Source organism: Elephas maximus, chromosome X (genome assembly GCF_024166365.1).
Source record: "Elephas maximus indicus isolate mEleMax1 chromosome X, mEleMax1 primary haplotype, whole genome shotgun sequence".
NCBI lineage: Eukaryota > Metazoa > Chordata > Mammalia > Proboscidea > Elephantidae > Elephas > Elephas maximus.
The window spans coordinates 177,108,070-177,124,911 of record NC_064846.1 but is presented as its reverse complement, the minus strand read 5'-3'; the positions used below and the strand labels follow the sequence as shown (position 1 = coordinate 177,124,911).

The 16,842-nt window shown below is 41.2% G+C and overlaps 1 protein-coding gene across 8 annotated transcripts in view; it reads left to right on the top strand.

Moving 5' to 3' along the window:
- The window catches only part of LOC126069415 (zinc finger protein 345-like), a 208,786-nt gene that overhangs the window by 127,790 nt on the left and 64,154 nt on the right, over positions 1-16,842 (top strand). The window contains exons 6-8 of one of the 8 annotated variants that reach the window (XM_049872802.1): positions 2,349-2,594; positions 13,166-13,312; positions 13,775-14,453. The exons of 1 other annotated variant lie outside the window; for it this stretch is intronic. In XM_049872802.1, coding sequence (XP_049728759.1) covers positions 2,349-2,594; positions 13,166-13,312; positions 13,775-13,801 — 420 coding nt within the window. In that variant the 3' untranslated portion in view covers positions 13,802-14,453. Of the gene's footprint in view, positions 1-364; positions 1,069-2,348; positions 2,595-9,225; positions 11,442-13,165; positions 13,481-13,774; positions 14,454-16,842 lie in introns of those variants that run through there. 6 more of the 8 variants (XM_049872804.1, XM_049872801.1, XM_049872803.1 and 3 more) reach the window with 6 other exon arrangements.

Below are 16,842 nucleotides of genomic sequence, written 5' to 3'. Positions count from 1 at the left end.
ACTATGTTGAGTAGATGCTGTTTGATACATTATACTTCATAGAATATTATTTGTATTATGTGAAGTTGGAGAATGGATAAATCTTATCTCTGGCAACGAAAGTCACAACACTGCTGACTCCTAGGGTGCATATCAAATGGGAAAAGGGCGGGAGGAAGTCTTCGTTTATGCTGAAAATTTTCCGTACCTCGATCCCAGAGGTTATATGAATGAATATCCAGATGTAAAAATTCATTGGGTTGTACACTTAAGATTAGTATCCATTAGGTACTACGACATGTGTGTATATAGGAGAAAAAAATTAAAAACTGTTTATGATTGTTATTTTCAAAGGTACTTCACCTTTAAAATTGTGATCCTTTGAATGAATGGACTTTCCTGCCTCTAACCCTGGAAAACTGCAGTCTCCAGGGTCCTCAGCACTTCTAAATTATCAGACTGGGTGTGCAGTCTGTATCCTGCTCCTAGGGAAGGATACCTGATATGCATGAAACCATGAAACAGAAGCCAAACTTAGAGACTTAACAATATTAAAGATGGGGAAATATTTATGAGCAAAGAAATATCTCTCTATAGAAATATGCAAAATTTCAAATGACCAAAGATGCAAACAACATCTTTCTCTGTTCTTCGTGGGTATCTCTGGTTACTGAAATCTGCGTTACAGCTCATGTACGCATTTAAGAAAACCCAAGCTTTTCTCTATAGAGGATCTAAGGACAACTGTGGTGACATCCCAAACACAACAGGGAACTACTGAACCCCACGGTCCCGAGTTGGAGCGTTCTGAGTTCCCGCACGGGATCCCTCTCCTGAGCACCGGGCGTCCCGGAAACCGGAAGTGGAAGTATGCCCTTTGGTGGGTGTCCGTCTCGCTCCGGTGAGAGGTGGGTGTGGCAGCACCTGCTTCCTGGAAGCCGCGGAGGTGGGACCTGTGTGCGTCGGTGCGTGGACAGGTGAAGTGGTGGGAGCCGCGCAGACCTGTGGTGCTCAGGGAGCGGGGAGACTTGCAGGGTCCCGGGCCTCCCGGGCGCCGGGATCGCCCTGTGTGTGTCGGTGCGTGGACAGGTAAGGTGGTGGGAGCCGCGCACACCTGTGTTGCTGAGGGAGCGGGGAGACATGCAGGGACCTCGGAGACCTGGAATAAAACCACCTAAGCCGGGAGTCATAGTAGACTGCTTAAAAAGTTACCGAAGATTCCGAAAATTCGTTTCATCCGTCAGCCTGCATGGTTGTCAAGGGCTGACAGCATGTGCTATGGGTGGGGTGGAAGGAGCATTTCAGTTTGGAGAAATGAGTGTGTAAATTTCTAGAACAAGGATGTGACTTAAAATTAGAGAAAGGAAACAGTGGTGGCGCAGTGGTTAAGCGTTTGGCTGCTCACCAAAAGTTCAGCAGTTGGAATCCATCAGACGCTCCTTGGAAACCCGATGGGGCAGTTCTACTCTGACCTATAGATTATATCTCTGTGAGTCAGAATCAACGCGAGGGCAACGGGTCTGGTTTTTGGTTTTATTAGAGAAAATGATAAAAGGAAGAATAACGCTTAAAGGGGAGACGTTGGTATAAAGATCATGCAAGAGAAAGAACGTTGAGTGGGAGACCAAGAAATGAAAGAATAGGAGTCAGCTGGGGTGGGAACAAGGAGGAAAGAAATGGGAACAGAAGCGGGAAATTGCAGCTGAGAAATAAATGATTTTCTGATATATTTGTTGATTTATTATAAGGTAGAAAGACAAAACGTTAAGCAATCCTTCCAGATTTCTGAAAAGCTTAGGAACTAGTGCTTCATGGTTTGAGAACGATGGGGTGGGGGAGGGCGGACTCAACGGGCAACACAAAAAATATCGATCACATATTACAATGCTGTAAATTAAATGAAAAAAAATTTTTAAGCACAATAGAGGGGTTTTAAATGCATATAATTTAAAAAGAATGGGCCATGATGAGTTCCTTGACAAAACATAAAAAATGTCTTCTTCCTGACAAGTTACTCATGTCAGTATCAAATAACAGTGCATGTGTTAATCTGTAAGGGATAAAGTTACACAGGTAAACTTAGAACTTGAATATTGGACCCCTAACTCCCTGGAGGAAATCAGGTTCAAGTTTTGCAGGCTGGCCAGACCTACTTACTTCTCATGCTCTGGGAGAGGTAAATTCCTCCATCTGTGATCTTGTTGCAGAAAGGAGAGGCCCATGGAGCTGCCTGAAGAATGCAGGTGTGTCCTGTGGGGGCTGGAGCCTGTTCTGCCTTCAGTGTAAAGGCCCTCAGGGTGGAGCATTGCCTGTCACTCCCTGCCTGTCACTCCTTGCTTCCTCAACACTGTTTCCTTCTTCTATTTCAGGTCTCAGGTGTGGTGCAGAGAGAACTAGTCCAGCCCAGGCAGTTAGGACCTAGGGTGACCATCTTGCACATCCATAAATCACAAGAAGGTATTTCAACTGCTCCGACTGGTGTGTGGACCAGACATTATTCATCTGCCTCCAAACTGCCCAGCGCTCTGCTTCAGCTCCCGTTCCCCTTCCTGAAGGAACTTCTTAGGCTCAGAGATGACATTCCATTAGACTTCCAGAAGCTGAAGAAGGAAATGGTGAGTTCTGTGGAGAACTGGGTTATCCTTAGCATAAGTGGGTGAGGCTGGATCTGAATTGTTGGGGGAGCAGCTGTGTGCTGCGGGACTGTGGTTCCTCAGTGAAGAGAAAAGGTGGCAGAGGAGGCCAGGGGACGGAGGCCTAGGAGGCACCCTGAGGCCCTGCTCCTCTGTCACTGGGCTCTTCCTCTATATACATGTGGCTTTTCAGGATTTAGATGTCTGGGGTCACCTTCCTTATGTGACTCTCAGAGCTGGCACCGTGGGGCATTAACATCCCCACCCTGGGCCTTGGTGCTCTGTGTTGAATGACAGAGTCTCCTGACCAGAGCCTGAAGACGGAGCAGCTCTGGCTGTGGAGGCTGAGCCTTGCCATCCAGAGTCATCCTTGTCTCATCTCTCTGACCAGTGTTCTTGACTCTCCCTCTCACACTTTTATGGGTTAGAAAAGCGGGGGCAAGTTCTTAGGGGAAGGCCCTGACAGTTTATGGGTCCTGGGTAGTGGTGGTGCTGCTCTCCTGATACCACAGAGACATGAACTGGGGACAGCGTGTCCAGCTGGATCTTGTGTGGGGACTACAAATCCATTTTTTCCCCAATGGGAAATGCTTTTGTCTTGAGGCTTTCAGGTGTGTGGAAAGCATGACTCCCCAGTCTAGGTCCTTGTCCTCCCACCTGTGACTAGAGCTGGTATTTAGTCCTTATGATTATTGATGTTCTCCATAGCCTTAAATTAGAATCTGAAAGTGTTCTCTTTTGCTAGAGAAGGTCAGTAGATGAGAAGCTTGAATGTAAATTCTTAGATTATAGTTTCTACTGGAAGGAAATTTCTATATCATTCGTGTTTCTACTGAGAATTTTTCAATTTAACAGATACAAATTTCTCAAACAGAGAAGAATGCATACTTTAACTGATGTAGCATTACTCTAAAGCTTACTTAAATCTTGAGGAGGTTCTTAAAGACTTCTATTCCTTTTAACAAGTGCCAGAACCCCTAACGTATTAAATGCTTTAGCTGTTTTAGGAACACCCTCCAGACTGAGAGAAAATGCATGTGCAGACCCCAATCTTCGTGATTACTGTGTTTAGAAACAGGGCCCGAATTTCTGCTTTTGTGGTTTGAACAAGTGCATTAGACCGTTTAATAACTGTTGGGTCCTAAATGATTAAATTTTACTTGGTTTTGTTATTATGAACGTGAATTCCCGTAAAAACACTTAATGTCTCATTTGACTTGTATCATGTTTTTAATAGTATAATATAGTTCACTGGAATTAATGTTTTTCCAATAAGTAATATCTTCAAAGTTCAAAACTCAATGTGGACTTGAAAAGTATTCTTTATAAAAACTCATTTCTGCTCTTGTCCTCATCCAGCCCACTCCTCTCTTCCCTTAGCTTCCTTCAAATGACCAGCTTTATTACTTTCTGAAGCATCTTGCCAGTGTTTGCGTAAAAGCAAGCGAATGGAAATAGAAATTTTTTATTTCCCCTAGTTTGTTACACAAAAGATGAAGAAACTATCCTGGTGATCTTTTCATAACAATATGTTGTTGTTTGGTGCCGTCGAGTCAGTTCCAACTCACAGCGACCCTGTGTCCAACAGAAGGAAACGCTGCCCAGTCCTGTGCCATCCTCACAGTTGTCGCTTTGCCTGATTCCATTGTTGCAGACACTCTGCAATCCATCTTGTTGACGGTCTTCCTCTTTTTCCTGACCCTCTACCATACATACTATACATATTCTCTAAGGCAATCTTCGAGTTTGTCAAAATGCCTGCTCTGCAGGCTAGTTATTTAGCAGAAATTAGCAGGGATAGCTTTCTCCCTATTTTCGCTGGCAAAGAACTTAAACCAAGCTGCCTAACCCGTATTGTGTAAATGTCAGTTAGATACAGTTGATAGTGTTGTTAGTTCAAGGATGACCTTTCTTGTTTTTTGTCTGTTGGCCCTGTCAGTTACTAATTGAGGGGTGTTGAAGCCTCCAACTATGATGGTAGATCCGTTTATTTCTACTTGCAGTTCTATTGGTTTTTGCCTCTCATGTTTTGGCACTCTGTTATTAGGCATATACACTTTAAGCATTCTTAGGTCCTGTTGAAAATTGACCCTTTTATTGTGTTAGGCCCTCTTGATCATTTTTGTTACTCTGGAATCTGCTCTGTCTTGAAATTACATAATAAAGCCGCATCATCTTTCTTTTGAGTTTCTTTTACTTTTAATCTGTGACCTTGAGTTTTAAGTGACTTTCTTTTAGACAGCGTAGTCTCTTTTAATTGGTATACATAGACCATCAACGTTTAAGGGGGTTATTGGTATAGTTAGATTAATGTCTTCGTGTTTAATGTTGTGTGTCGTCGAGTCAGTTCCGACTCATAGCTACCCTATGGGATAGAGTATAACTAACCCTTAGGTCTTCCAAGCCAGTCATCTTTATGGAGAAGGAGCCCTGGCATTGCAGTGGTTAAACACTTGACTGCTAACCGAAAGGTCAAGGGAAAGTCAGTGATTCAAACCCAACAGCGGCTCCATGGGAGAAAAGATCTGGCGCTCTGCTCCCTGAAATATTAAAGTTTATGAAACCGTATAGGGTCATTGTGAGTCTGAAATGACTTGACGGCATACAACAACAACAGTCTTTTTGGAAGCAGATTGTCACATCTTTCTCTCAGAGAGCGGCTGGTGGGTTTGAACTGCCATTGTTTCATTTTAGCAACCTGGCACTTAACCACAGTGCCACCAGGGCTCTTTGTCATGTTTGTTAGTGTTTTCTATTCATTGCCCTTGTTCTTTGTCTTCTTTCTTGCTTTCATGTCTTTTTCTACCTCCTTTGGTTTTAATTGAGCTTTGGATATGATTCTGTATTCTCCCTTCTTAATATACCAATTATACTTCCTTTTTTTCTTCTTTGCTTTTTCCTTTAGCGTTTACAATATACATTTACCACTATCCCAATCCACTTTCAGGTAACACTATGGGACTTCATGGGTCATACAAGTACCTTATAACTGTATTCTCACTTCCTCCCTCCTGTCCCAAAAACATTGCTGTCATTCATTTCACTGATCCCTAAAACTGTAATTGTGTAATATATTTTTACTGTTATGATTTTGAATGAACTGTTGACTTTTAGATCAATTAAGAATAAGAAAGATAAAAGTTTTATATTACGTTTATTTATTAATTGTTTAATACTTTTCTTGTCCTTATGCAGACCCCAATTTCTGTTCCGTAGCATAGTCCTTCTCTCTGAAGAACTTCTTTTACCATTTTTTGTAAGGAAGTTCTACTGGCGGCCAGTGCCCTCCATTTTTGTTTCGAAACCTTGTTTCTCCTTCACTCTTTTTTGAAAAACTTTTTAATTGTAATGTAAATATAAGGAAACATCTCGCAATTTAACAATCTTGTATAATTGAATGGGTGGTGAAAACTGTGAAGCACTGGACTGCTGGCTGAAAAGTTGGTGGTTCGAACCCAACTACGGGCTCCTTGGAAGATAGTCTCGGTAATCTGCTTCCAAAGATCGTAGCCTTGAAAACTCTCTGGAGCAGCTCTACTGTGGACACACAGGGTCACCAAGAGTTGTCATCGACTTGATGGCAACGAGAGCAATAATGCTGCAGTGACGCTGGTTACGTTTATCTGGTGTGCAACTATTCCGATCTTTTCCCACCTTATTCCACCACAGTCACAGAAACTAAATGTCCCCTACGCAATGAACCCTCTTTTCCTCCTTTTCCATCCCTGGTAACCACTAATGAGTTTGGTCATTTTACATTTGCCTACTTCATAGAAGTGGGATCATCGTATTTGTCCTTTTGTGACTGACTTATGTCACTCAGCAAAGTTCGTCCATATTCTAACATCTCTCAGGGCTTTGTTTCTCTTAATAACTAAGCAGTATTCCGTTTATGGATATACTGTATTTTGTTGATCTAGTCATCTGTTGATGGACATTTACTTTGTGTCTGTATTTTGGCTTTTGTGAATAGTGCTGCAGTGAATATTAGTGTACAGATTGGTGTTTGATTTTCTGCGTTTCATTCTTTTGGGTATTTGGCTAGGAGTGGGATTGCTGGGTCATATCATAGTTCTATAGTCAGCTTTTTGAGGAACTGCCAAACTTTACCACAGAGGCCGTACCATTTTGCATTCCCACCAGCAATGGATGATGGTCCCGGTTTCTCTAAATCTTTGCCAGCACTCGTTATTTTCCATTTTTTCTCCTCCCCCGCCCCCCTTTTTAAATTTCTGTGACACTTCTATGCCTTTGCCCTGGTCAGATTGTGCTGACTCCACCAGTATTGCCCGCTGTCTTACTCTTCGCTGAGTTTCCATATACTTACCTACTATCTGTTAGTGTTTTCCCTCTCTAACCCTCTGCTCCCTCTCAACCATCAAAAATTGTTTCTCTCTGTGTGTAAACTTATTTCATGAGTTTTTATAAATAGTGGTCTCATACAGTATCTTTTTTGAAGGATAATTTTGCTGGATGCGGAATCGTAGGTTTGTATTTTTTTTTCTCTCTTCTCTCAACACTAAATATTTTGTTATACTTTCACTTTGCTTACATGGTTTTTTTTTTTTTAAGAGAAATCTGATGTAACTCTTAATCTTGCTCTTTAATAGGATGGTGATCTTACCCCACTCTGGCTTCTTTCAGTATTTTCTCTTTGATTTTGTGTAGTTTGAATCTAATATCACAAGATGTAATTTTTTGGTATTTATCCTGCTTGGTGTTGCCTGGACTTCCTGAATCTTTGGTTTGGTGTGCATCATCGCCTTTATAAGTTTGTCATTCCTCATGACCTCAACTATTTCTTCTGTTCATTTCTACTGTCTTTCCTTTCTGATATTTTCAGTATGTGGATGGCCCACCTTGAGAAATTGTCCCACAGTTCTTGGATATTCTGTTCTATCTTTTTCATTCTTTTTTTCTCTCTGCGTTTCCGTTTTGACTGTTTCTGTAGCTGTATCATCACGCTCACTGATTCTTTCCTTGGCTTTGTCCTGTCATTTGTTAAACCTGTTAAAGGCACTCTTAATTTCTGTTACAGTGTTTTTTCCATTTGTAGTGTTTCCTTTGGTTTCTTGATTACAGGCTCCCTCTCTCTGGTTACATTACCCATGTGTTATTACATATTGTAGACTTTATTTATTAGCACCCCAGCAGGCTAATTATAGCATGTTAAATTATAACAATTATTGATATAGTAGCAAGGGGTGGCCAACGGGGAAGTCTAGTATAGCGCAGTGATTAAGGCTCAGTCTTTTAGTGAGCCCCTGCCCGGAGCAATACCGTAAAAGTGCTTCTCTGCTTTGCTCCTCACAAATTCAGAGAGACAGGAAGCCTAGATGGGGGTGGAGTTGGGTATTTCGCTACTGCAGTTCAGTTAGACTCTGGTAAAATAGGTTCCCTAGAGGGAGGCCTTGTCAGGAAGAATAGTGTCCTCTGGGAAAGTTCTGAAATGGCTGTTTCTCACATTTCCCCTACTGGAAGGAAACACAAGGAGATTTTCCTCTGACGGGCACACCAAGAACCTGATAGGGTACCTGCAGGTAAAACAAAAACTCTGTGGGTCCCCCTGAGACTCGGCCTCCCTGGCATTTGTAACCCTGAAGTTGTCCACATCGAGCTTCCAGCAATTCATCAATTGCATTTTAAGTTCTCTTACGCTGATACTGATCCTAGAGGTAGCTTCTGCTCCTAGGTGTTTGCCCTGGTATGATACTCTGCATCTGCTTTGTGTCCCTCCAGTTTTGGGGCAGCAGTTTGCCCTGAGATCTCAATATTCTGAGTTCAGTGTGTTCAGGCTTTTTCTTCTGAGGATGGGAACGATGACGACCACCAAAAGCAAAAACCCAGTGCCATTGAGTCGATTCCGTCTCATAGCGACCCTATAGGACAGAGTAGAACTGCCCTATAGAGTTTCCAAGGACCACTTGGCGGATTCGACTGTCGACCTTTTGGTTAGCAGCCGTAGCACTTAACCGCTATGCCACCAGGGTTTCCTGATGATTACCAAGCTCCTTATATATTGAACCAGAAACCAGAGGTCTTCATTTGTGTCTCATGTCGTTACTATGGTCTTTATTTTCATGTTAGCTTCTTTATACTATTAATTTGCGCTGCTTTTGTTTTTCCAGTTTCTCAAATTTACATGCTTAGCCTATTGCTAGTGATCTTTTCTTTTCTGGGTATAAGCAACGTATCTTACCTTTCATAGGTGTGAAGGAGCCCTTTGACTCCTCTCTCTCTAAGTTGGGACTTGTTGAAATTGATGTGCGTGTGAAATATATATGAGTGCTTGCAAAATCATCCTAGGCTGCTTCCGAGTTTCTAGAATTGAAAGTACAGTCTTTTTTTTCCCTTATCAAGCCAGGTTTCACTAGCTTATGTTTTCTAAAATGATTATTTTCTACCTGTGCTAACTTACTAAAGATAAATATGCTTGCGTTACTTGTCACTTGTCACCTTACTGTGCTAATCTTCTGTTCAATATTACCGCTACCTGATATATATATATATATGTATATATATATATAGTACAAATACATGTATATGTAAGTATTGTCCATGCTCAAAGAACTTATGATCCATGTTCATCTGGAAATTTCTGTTTTATTCACAGCTGTATCTGCTTTGCCAACATGAAGCAGGCTCTGTGTCAATATTACCTAAATCTAACTGAATAAGTAAACGTAGCCAAAATTAAGAGCCTGAAGGGAAGAAGTTTCGTCTGAGACACAGGACTTTTCCAGGAGAAGTAGCTCCAGGTCTTGTGAATTGAATGGGTTGCTTCATTTGTCTCCTCTCCTTAGTATCCGTCAGGGCTTTAGGTCGTCCATGGTGTTGTTGGAGAATAATAGCCAGAATAACAAAAAAACCGTATGCATGTGAACAGAAATGGAGTTGTCAGGAATTTAGGCTGCAAAGACAAATTGACCTGCATTCTGTCCCTAGCTCAGCAATATTCCATGTGGGTAACGTTAAACATGTGATTAAATGAATGTTTCTAACTTTTCTCAGCTATGACATGTTTGAAATAGTATCTGCTTAGAAAAGTCATGAGAAAAAATTGAGCCAGGGTGTTGAAAACTTTTTCCAAAACCTTTTACAAATCATAGGTGCTCAATCTATTGTATAATGAATGTTAAGGGTTTTTGCTGACTTTAAAATATATAATCTGGCCCACTGCAGTAGAAGAGGCTTTTGGATTTTGGCTGTAGCTCAAAGTTTGTTAAGATCCCATCTTAATCAGACTTGATTAGAGATGAAATACACAGCTGATATATCACTTCCCCTCCAAGACAAGTCTTTCTTACTCTAAAGCTGCTCTATTTTAGCACCCAAGGCATAGATTAGCAGCTATTTCTCTCCTCACTCTATGGGGAAGTCTTTAGGTTGGTGCTATGTCATAGAGGTTAGACTTAAAGAGACCAGGGGATTCCAGTGTTCACAGATCGGGTAGTCATGGTTGTGTGCCTTCCAGGGGCTGCGAAAGTGAGAGAATTTTGGAGTGGAGCCTCTAGAGGGCTGGTGTATCAGCCTCTGTTTCCTAGGCTTCACAGGCAATTTAATAGGTAAACCTTCTACACTTCAACTTACTTACAAAATTATTTATTTTTGTGGTAGAATTTATATGTAACAACATTTGCCAGTTCAATGGCATTTACATGTATAACTTGGTCACATTGATTATGTTTATCATGTTGTGCAAAAAAAGAAAAAACCGAACCTGTTGCCATTGAGTCGATTCCGATTCATAGCGACCCTATAGGTCAGAGTGGAGCTGCCCCACAGGGTTTCCAAGGAGTGCCTGGTGGATTTGAACTGTCAACCTTTTGGTTGGCAGCCGTAGCACTTAACCAGTACGCCACCAGGGTTTCCTCATATTTTACAGTCACTACAAAGTGGAAACCGTAACCTCTTAGTCAGCAAACACAAGGGTGTCCTGTTCTTGTTTCTGCACAGGTAGTGCTCTCTGTCACCTTATAACATTAAAGTGTGTTTTTGTGAGGGTGTATGGGTTTGTTTGTTGAGGAGGCAGTCACTAATAATTGGTGAACAGTTGCATCAGGTCTCAAAATTTGGGAATTGTGGGGAGATCTGGATTCTCATTTTTCCTGTCTCACCTGAGCTCTTTTTAGTTACCTTTGCCTGTGTCTCTGTGAAAGGGATAGATAAGATGACAGCACACCTGAGTTTTTGAAAATAGGTGAATGACAGTAAAAACTCTCCAAATGGGTATTCTTTTTTCAGCAATTAGACCTATCACCTCCTGATCTCCAAGAGTTCAAGAAAATATGACTAGCTCAGGGCCTTAGTTTGCCACTTGTTTGTGTGGGCCCTCGGTCCTTCCGTGGCTATGAGGGGCAAAAGGAAAAACTGTCCTTCTGCAGTGCTTCCCAGTTATTAATAGCTCACCTTGCCTTCACCCCATGCTTTGTTTTGTTTAGTGTTCTGGTGGGTCTTAGGAAAGGCACTGTAATTGTTCACAAGGAAGTGATGATCTTAATAAGAGCATTTCTTTAATTTTTGCTATGTTTTCTTACTGTTCTAGGCAATAAAGAGAGCAGAATAAGATCGCAATTGGTCACGGTCAGCGTGTAGAGAAATTATTTCAGTGATTGGAAGTCTGTGGAACAGGATGCAATCAGTGAGGAAGTGAATGTAGTTAGTGAAGGGATGAGGCTGATAACCTATACTGTAAAATAGACCTTGGTGGAACACAGAACCTTATCTACTCCCTACAAATTCTCAGTTTTCCAGGACTGTCAGCCTCACCCTTTATTTTTAAAAACATTGGAGTACATGGTACCTGGCTGACCCAGAATGTGTGGGATGTTTTAGGACTCAGTGGTCATTGAGGATGTGGCTGTGGTCTTTACCCAGGAAGAGTGGGCTTTCCTGGGTGTTGCTCAGCAGAAACTCTACAGAGATGTGATGATAGGAACCTTCAGAAACCTGGCCTCAGTAGGTAAGAAGGGCATCATTATTTATTTAGTGAACAAAAGTATTTTACTTACAGATTTTGTTTCAGTATTTGGGCTGAGGAATGTGAATAAATCGGTAAATAAACAGGCAGTGGCTTCTTGGTCCATTGAGCTCACATTTCCTAGCTTCCCCCAGGAAGATAAAAGCTCTGTGTATTAAAGTGAGCTTTCAGTTCTCCTGTGATTAAAAGCCCGGAGATTCTTGAACTGTGTAAACATTGGCTTCAGGGATCACTTAGGGGCACTGAGAGATTTGTTGTTTGGAACCTTGCACTGAGTTTTACTGTGTTGATTACATGTTGGACACGATTATTTTGATACACATAAACTCAACACCTGTCCATCTCCAGAGACCCTGAAGAGCAAAATGTTGGCCCAGTATCAAGGAAATGTTCATTGCTTTTCACTGTCTTCTCTCATGATATATGTTTCTCCATGAGCACAATGTTTGGTATACACATTTGTTTTCCTAGAGAAGCAAGGGAAAGATCTGAGGACAGTGGAGAGAGGACTCATCCAGGGCCACTGTGTTGGGAAGTACCAGGAAAGCCAGATGTTTTTGAAAGACCATCCCTGCACTGAGGGAATTACATTGGGATCAGTCAGCTAGAAAAGTCTCTTTTGGATTGAAGACACAATTTCTCAGATACCTGAGCTTACTTTTCTGACTGTAGCAATCCTCTCAGACTTGTGTTCAGGGAAACCCGTTTCCTCTTAATGATATATGTGTATCGTGCCCAATATCTTTCTACTTAGATCTCCTAATTACGCCTATTCATGTTACTGTCGCTCTCAGTGCTCATGGAAGTATTTCCTAGTAAATGTGTTTGTAACTATTGTCAAAATGCTGAAGCAGGAAAATGGGGCTAAGTCTTTCTTTGTTCACAGCAGCCTTTTTTTTCCTCCTAATAATTCCTTTCCTCTTTGTTTCATATTGTAAACCTCAACGTGAATTATTGGGTCAGTCTCTCAAAACCTTAACTATGGAGAAAACTTATCCAGTGAGCATATAATGGAGCAATTCATGAAGAATAACACCTGGTCCTCCATGTTAGGAGAAACCTCCGAATCGTATGGCAGTAAGGATCAGCATGAAAATCAGGGGATACACTTGAGCTGAGTGTCATTCAAACAAGAGAAAACCGTACCTCAGGAGAATATTTATATGTATAAATCCGTAGCCATGGAGTCAATTCCTATTCCTAACGACCCTATAGGACACAGTAGAACTGCTCCATAGGGTTTCCAAGGAGCACCTGGTGGATTTGCACAGCCGACTTTTTTGTTAGCAGCTGTAGCTCTTAACCACTACGCCACCAGAGTTTCCATGTATGTGTATACACACGTATATATTTATGTATATATAACAGGACTGACGTGGTTCATAACAGTTCAGCAGTTGCTGACATGAACGAGGGCAGAGCGCCCGTTGCATAATGATCAAATCTATTGCCTGTGGGATTTTAACCTGAGTAGGAAACAGCAATGCCCCACTCAAAGATGGCAGTCGACCATGGCACTTTCAGCATGTATCACCTTTCATAGTCCTACCAATAATCTAATCTCCTGCATTAGGTTTCTGACCAGCCACCCTGTGTATCTGTGCCTGTCGGAAGATACCGGGCTGCAGCCACTTCTCTCCATTCCTCATGGCTTCTGATTCCGACCAGGCTCTCTGGGGCCTCTACACAGTGCCACACACCCAGAGGCAGCCAATTGCAGGTGAAAGTTTGCAAACCCCGAGTGTCTGGTTATTAATGAAGAAGCAGAGCAGCTTGCATGGAGGTTACTTTGATAAATGTGTATCAAAGAAATAAACATATATACTGTATATATGGTGTTCACACAACATTCAGATCACATAACGTCTTTTGTTATTGTAGACATTAAGTGACACATACTTGTTCACGTATATATTGTGAAATTGTGTCTTCAGAGAATTGCAACAACACATTTTCAGAAATGTAACTCAGATATTATTTGAGAAATATTTGATTTGGACACAGTTTTCAGAAAGCCTTATTTTTCTTCAAAACAACGACAGTCATGGTAGTATTTCTACTAGATGATTTAACCTCTGAAACATGAGACAAGTTGTGGAAATACAATGCATGTTCACTGTGTTTTGTAATGGTGAAATGGGAACAAATGTACTTTCAACAGCATGTTGCCTTTTTTTAACAGAAGTCATACAGTAGAGAGCCTCTGTGAAAGTAATGAAGGCAAACTGTGGGAAAACCTTCTGCTGGATTCCAACTCTTACTGTGCTGAATAGAAACCCTTCAGAAGCAAATCCTTTTGAATGCATAAAGTGTGGGAAAACCTTCCTGGATTACCCACGACATAAGCATCATACCAGATCTCACGCTAGATGCAATAACTGTCTTTGTAGGAAATGTGGAGAAGCCTGCAGTTGTCCCTCTCACCTATCCACTCCTATGAGAGCTCTTAATGGAAAGAAACCCCATATATGTAAGGTATATGAGAAGGATTTCAATTGTATTTCAACCCTTAAGAATCCCATGACAGCACTCACTGATGAGAAACGCTGTGAATGTAACCAGTCTAGGAAAGATTTCTGTAGTTTCTCATCCTTTTTGACACACCTTAGAGGTCATATGCACGAATGTAAAGAATGTCGTAAAACCTATAGTTATCCTTCATCCCTCATTTTACAAAAAAATTTCATAACACAGATAAGCTGTATGAATGTAAGGAATGTGGGAAAGCCTTTAGTCGTTCCTCACACCTCACTCAACATCTAAGAATTCAGTGGAGAGAGGCCCTATGAATGTAAGCAGTGTGGGAAAGCCTTTCAATTTTCCTCACACCTCACTAATCACATAAGAACTCATAGTGGAGAGATGCCTTATGAATGTAAAGAATGTGGGAAAGCCTTTACTCAACCCTTATCCCTCACTATACACTTAAGAACTCACAGTGGAGAGAAGCCTTATCACTGTAAGGAATGTGGGAAAGCCTTTAGTCAGTCCTCAAACCTCAGTGCACATACAAAAACTCACAATGGGCAGAGGCCTTATGAATGTAAGGAATGTGGGAAGACCTTTAGGTATTGTTCACACCTTACTAAACATAGAAGAATTCACAGTGGAGAGAGACCTTATGAATGTAAGCAATGTGGGACGGCCCTTACTGATTCCTCTGCCCTCACTACCCATATGCGAACTCACAGTGGAGAGAGGCCTTATGAATGTAAGAAATGTGGGAAGGCCTTTGGTTGTTTCTCACACCTCATTTCACATGTAAGAATTCACAGTGGAGAGAGGCCTTATGAATGTAAGCAATGTCAGAAGGCTTTTATTCGTTCCTCACACCTCACTCAACATGTAAAAATTCACAGTGGAGAGAGACCTTATGAATGTAAGGAATGTGGAAAAGCCTTTAGGTTTTTCTCACACCTCACTCAACATATAAGAACTCACAGTGGAGAGAGGCCTTATGAGTGTAAGGAATGCGGGAAAGCCTTTAGTCAGGCTTCAGCCCTCACTGCACATAAAAGAACTCACAGTGGAGAGAAGTCTTATGAATGTAAGGAATGTGGGAAAGCCTTTAGTCAGGCCTCAGCCCTCAGTGCACATATAAGAACTCACAGCAGAGAGGGGCCTTTTGAATGTAAGCAGTGTGAGAAAGCTTTTAGTCAGGCTTCAGCCCTAACTACACATGTAAGAATTCACAGTGGAGAGAACTTATGAATATAAGGTATGTGGGAAAGCCTTTAGTTCTTTTTCATACTTCTAAATAAGAAATCAGTGGAGAGACTACTCTGTCAAAATTTGCATGTTTCATCGTTCTATAATTTCAAACAGCAAACTTCCAAACATCTGTGATTAAAGAATAAAGTTTCTCAGTGAGTAGTAAGAAAGCAAACCACCTCAAAGAAGGTGTCATTAGAACTACTTTGTGTTTTTGGGAGAAATGACAGTTTCATTTTAACAAGGGGCTGTCCTCAACAGTGTTTGTTACTTTCTCATTTCAAACTAAATTTTACTCTTCTTGAAGTCTTTGTCTATTGCAAATAAATAAGGGTGCGTGAAAGAGCCTTGAACAAATGTGGTTTTATGTTTTTTAATGTTTTTATTAATGCTATTTTACATACAGTTAAATACACTCATCTTGTATTTGGCTTAAGAGTGTTTTGTTTTGTTTTTATATATAACACATTTCCTCCCATACTTTCCTATCGTAAAGTTAATATCTTACCCTGCATAATTAATAAGTTTCTCATAGGGCGATACTTTGAGATTGTGCAAATATTCTGTTTTTCATTGAACTTTGGAATACTAATTTCAGTATCTGTTGATAAGTATTACTTATGAGTAATACTGTTGTGTTTACCAAATGCTAGTTTCTGTTCCAATCATTTCTTTTCTGCTTATTAATTGAAATTCTTTAAGAAATGGCTTTCCCTTCTCTTCTCCCCCTCTTTATTTATTTACTAAATTGTTCATAGCAGTAAAGCAGTGACTGGATTATGAAATTCTCTTCCTAATTCCGTCTTTAAGTAGAATTCGTATGTAAGTTGGAAAAGTTAGGATGGTTCGCATCTAACGTTAGTCAGTCAAATGTTTGACTTGTTGTCGTTAGGTGCCATCGAGTCGGTTCTGACTCATAATGACCCTGTGCACAACAGAATGAAACACTGCCCGGTCCTGAGCCATCCTTACAATCATTGTTGTGCTTGAGCTCATTGTTGCAGCACTGTTTGATTTATATTCTATATACTGTACCTTTCTGTGCATAAAAAGCTTTAAAGAAGCTCTTCCAGACACACTAAAACATCTTTAACCTAATCATGCGGTAATAATGATGTTTGGTTGCACATCATGAAGTAGCACCCATTTGTTACTACAAACCTTTTTTACTTCACTGGATTCCCTCTTTGTATGTCCCCCACACCCGTGATTTGGAGAGGCAAGAGGCTGCCTGCATAGGCATTGCACATGTGAGCTCCCATTGTGGGGTGTGACGAGTCGGGGGAGAGGGAAACGTGGAGCGTGGATCACGCCCCTGCATAGCCCTAGGAATGATGCGGAGCTGGCAATTGGCCTCCTCCGGGATCTCAACCATGACAGCAAATAGGGGGTGGACACTGTGCCACCAACAGGCAATGGATTTGGGGCTGCAGCTCCCGTAGGAGAGGCTCTTTATTTTATAAAATTTTTATTGTGCTTTTAAGTGAAAGTTTACAAATCAAGTCAGCCTCTCATACAAAAACTTGTATACACCTGGCT